Source organism: Gossypium hirsutum, chromosome D10 (genome assembly GCF_007990345.1).
Source record: "Gossypium hirsutum isolate 1008001.06 chromosome D10, Gossypium_hirsutum_v2.1, whole genome shotgun sequence".
Taxonomy (NCBI): Eukaryota; Viridiplantae; Streptophyta; class Magnoliopsida; order Malvales; family Malvaceae; genus Gossypium; species Gossypium hirsutum.
In genome coordinates this window covers 63,789,635-63,794,268 of record NC_053446.1, presented here as the reverse complement: position 1 = coordinate 63,794,268, position 4,634 = coordinate 63,789,635, and the positions used below count along the sequence as shown (strand labels likewise).

At 29.2% G+C, this 4,634-nt stretch overlaps 1 protein-coding gene across 1 annotated transcript; it reads left to right on the top strand.

Annotated features, from left to right (window-relative positions):
• Positions 1–2,326: 2,326 nt before the first annotated feature.
• LOC107939514 (uncharacterized) lies at positions 2,327–4,294 on the top strand. Its single transcript, XM_016872857.2, has 2 exons — positions 2,327–2,467; positions 3,339–4,294. The coding sequence occupies exon 2, from the start codon at positions 3,354–3,356 to the stop codon at positions 4,107–4,109; it is 756 nt and encodes a 251-aa protein (XP_016728346.2). The 5' UTR covers positions 2,327–2,467; positions 3,339–3,353; the 3' UTR covers positions 4,110–4,294.
• The last annotated feature ends 340 nt before the right edge of the window (positions 4,295–4,634 follow it).

Here is a 4,634-nt window from a genome sequence, read left to right as displayed (position 1 = left end):
AACATCAAGGATCATCGTGCGGATGCCGTCCATAATTGTCAACACTTTCAAGGTTGACGCACCCCAACAAAGCTTGTTAAACTCTTGAATCTGTTGGACTCCAATGCTTGGGTGAAGAAATCAGCTAGCTGGCCTTGAGTGGACACATACCTCAGCTCAACAAACCCATTCTCAACCAATTCTCGAATAAAATGGTGTTTGATATCAATGTACTTGGTTCTTGCACAGGATTCTTTAAAATGTTTAGGGCACTGGTGTTGTTATTAGTTCATCACGAGATTTCCACATATTAACATTGATTAATATTTCATCAAATTGAGTTGAATTAAAAATAATAATAATAAAACTCAAGAAGTAAGCTCATGTATATTGGACATTAGGGTTCAATCAACAGGTTTCCCAATATAATAATGTAATGTGTGTGAGTTTATACTTACATTGTATAAAATTTTTTTTACATTAATAGAATGGATGAATCTAATTTTATATGTCAAACTTAAATTAAAATTTTATCATTTTAAATCAAATCAAATTAAATATATTTTATTTTTTTAATCTGTTAAAACAAAATCATATGTCGGCCATATTGCATATAAAATGACCAGTGTCGCTGATTTACTTTTCATTTACCGAATAAATAAATCCATACCTAATATCATGAAGCAAACATTTTATATTTTTAATTAAATTTTAAAATAATTATAATGATGTTTTGAAGTGAACATTTTATTTTTTTTCTTCATACTTGTTTTTCGACATTATATTATATACAATGACTTAGGAGATTATATTATACTTAAGACAGAAAGGCCCTATTAACAACCATCATACATTCACGAAGATTAAATCTTCAATTTTTACTTTTATTTTTTGCATAAATAATATGATTAATTAATTCAATTTTTTTTAAGGAATAGATTCAAATACTGAGATCCACATTCATTATCTGCTTATTTATTTAAAACACAATTTATAACATAAACTTAATGAAAGCTTCTATGAATACGGGTACTCTCAATACATTGTCCATGGAAAAAGAAAAACTGTTTCAACATAAAAAAAAAACTAGAGCAAACATATAATAACGAATTCAAAATTGTAACCAAGCATCGCCCATTGGTTCTATATCCGATTCATAGCTAGAAAGTTTTTCTAAACCCTTTTTAGTTGGGGATAAAACTCCAAAAATTAGAAATGCCAAGATAGGAATAACACTTGATATTATTAGAAATGCCTAGAAAATATCATATTCGTAAAGCAGAAATATAGACGAACTCCTATAAGTGTGAAAAATAGATCGGATTAGTCGCTTCGACCTAGAATTCATTGTCAAGTCATCCGCAACTGTTTGTTTAGTCAAAACTACCAAATTCGAATATTTAATTGTTTTAAATACACAATAAATAATAATATTTAATTCAGATATGATTTGATTTCGTATTGTAATACTCGAATTTAATACAACAATAAACAAATTAGAAGAATAAAATATATCTAACAAACCTTTGTTAATATTATATTGTCAACAACTTGCAGGGTGATAGCTAAAATAATATAAAAAATTTAGCACTAAGAAAATGACAGGATATAAAATGCAATATTTCCCTTTTCTTTTATCTTGATGATGGATAAAAAAATCATTCCAGATTAATTTTTTTAATCAAAGTTAAGTTTCTATGGTGTGAATTTGATCCCATAGGATTATATTATATTATTAATTGATAATTTCAATTTTATTGTATTGTTTTAGTTATAAATTAAAACTAAATAAGCATTTTGACTTAACATCTCGAAAATGTTAGTCGAATTCAGATTAAGCTAGTTCGGTCCATAATAGCTAATTACAATTATTGTAAATATGATGGAACTGAAAATAAAAATATATTGTTTTTGTGGTATAATGAGAAATTTGACTTAGTCGTCTAGTTTAAGCTCTTTTCACTGAAAAAAATATTTTTTTCGTTTTTGACTTTACATAGAAAAAATCAAATAAAAATTTTAAAATCAGACATAAATCAACACAAGAAATTTCTATTTAATATGTTCTTTCAAAATATATATTTTTTAATATTATAATACAAATAAAATTATAAATGATATATGTTTAAATAATTATAATTCGAATTGAAATATCTTCGAACCAATCTTAAACTTATCAATATTTTTTTAAAAAATGATGTATAGGTGGGGACTGGGAAAGAAATAACCATTAATTCATGAACCAATAAAAGAGCATTTGGGAGTTAGTTGTGAAAAAGTCAACCGGTCTTTATGTGCTATAAATACATAACTTGGTTCTTTTTATTTCTGCGTCTTAAAAGCCTTCAAAGAAATTATTAAACCATCTTTGTTCGTTAGTTCCTTGAAGCTTGCTTATTTGAAGATCGGTTCATCGGATTAGTTGAATCGGAGACTAATTAAAGTATTGGTCGACTGAGAGATATAAAATCGGTTGGCTCTTAAACAGGTACAAATCAATTGAATCGAATTAAAAAACTGATTGAATTAGAGATTGGATCAATTTTTTTTAAAATTTTTAATAATTTATTTTTTTGAACCACTTAAACTGATCAAATTGATCAAGTCAAAAACAAGTGATTTGACCACCAATCCGCTTCCAAAAATATTCAGAAATAGTTTAATTTTTTTTATAGATATATTAGTTTTTGTAACAATAGAATTTCTAGTGATCTTTTTTTTTTTCTCATTAATGTATCAGTCTTAATTTTTCTTCTCACCATATAGCTTTGGTTAAGAAATGATTAATTGAAGAAAGTATAATTAGTTATCTATATTCGGTTCGAAATTTAACATTTAAAATATTTATATTTTCTACTATAGTAGAACATATAATATTAGTTGCGTATATTTCTTTTTAAGTTAAATATATTTTTTCTTTCTTTTCCCCTCATCGCATATAACCCATATAGATGTATAATAATATTAATTAAATTAGACATTTTTTGCCGATCAAGTCGTAACTCAATTCGTATCAGTATGATTGTCAATACAGGAAGATATATGTTTAAGCACGCTGAAATGTATTTATCTTTCTATTTAAGAGTTGGAAAGGGTTATAGGCCATTTTAAAATTTGTATAAAATTTTTTTAAGTATGTTTATAAAATTATATCAGTTATTTGATTTGATTTGTCACCCATCACTAAAATTCAATTTACCAACAAAACAAAGGGATATGACGAGATGAAATTTTTAATTTACGTGACAATAGGCTATCTATACCAATTTGATTTCTAAGCAAGTCTAATTCTTATAAAAGAAAATTACAAATAAAACCAAAGTTTGCATGTAACATTAGTGGCATTTATTTCTTTGCAGAAAGTCAATTAGGAAATGCCAGGACTGGATAAACAAAAAGATAACAAGCACCTACATGACCTTGAGCGGAGATCTAGGGAAGGTCTTTTCATTTGCAACGGTTGCAAAGAGATAGGGTTTGGGAATTGCTACAAATGTCCCTGGGTGTGGTTTTGCGATTACGTCCTTCATGTGGGTTGTATAAGTGAAGGTCGCACACCCTTATCAAATTCATTATTCAAAAACTGCGAGTTTCAATTTTACCAGACAAATCCTTCAACTGTAGCCCCAGCCTGCCACATTTGTGCCTTAGACATACAAGGACGCATGTACCGTTGCTCTAAAGGGAAATACAGTTTACACCCCTACTGCGCGACACTTCAGACGACCTTCTCCCTTCGAGATTCCGACATGAAAATCAAACTTCGCAGAGGGACCAAGTTGAATTTCTTTAAATCGAAATGCTTGAAATGCGATAGGAAGAACAGATCATCAAACGATGTCCAATGTTTGTCCTATGTTTCTTCGGATGGTAACCTATGTTACCATGTGGCATGTATGAAAGAAGCATGTCGCGATAACTGGAATAAGGGTTATTTTCGACCTGGTTCTGAAACTAATGAGCAGAGTAAATTCCTTGCACTACAAAATCTAGCTCCAAAAGAAGTACTATCAAGCGTTGGGCAAACTTCGGAAGTTTCGTTGATCACATTTCTCAAGCTGGTCGTTTATGCTATACTTGGAGAGCCATTTGATTTAATTGCCCCTTTATTTCAGTTTTCTCAGAACTAGTTAGATAAGGCTTGTTGTTATGTTTATGCTTGGTTTGTTAAATAAGGCTTGAACCTGTTCATGCAACAAGTTGAGCCAAATTTCAAGTGTGATTTGTTTTTGAAACAACTTGGTTTGTTGTCCTTCCAACTTCAGTTGGATTAGAGAGTAGAACGTTGAGTTGGAACAGAGTGCTTATCAACAAAGTAGAGTGCAAAGTAAGCTGGGAAATAACAAGTAATATTTGTTAACCTAATTCAGATCAACAATTTTATTATACTGTTTTGGATCACCTATTACTTTATTCCAATCTACTTCAACACAATGGATAATTACAAACCCCAATAATAAATCTTTTTGTTACAATCATTCACCCAAAATATCCTCACATACAAATCATGAAATTTCACTCCAATAAAATCTAGAGTGTCAAATAAAATTATCAATAAAAACACAAAGCAACAGTTAAACTAAACACTCTTAAGAATTATATTTTGCAAGTGGGCAATGCTACTTCATCAAGAGTAGACTTGTTCATAGTCCAGA

Bases quoted from the DNA above. Each gene is read 5' to 3' on its own strand.
- LOC107939514 (XM_016872857.2), top strand. From the start codon at position 3,354: ATGCCAGGACTGGATAAACAAAAAGATAACAAGCACCTACATGACCTT.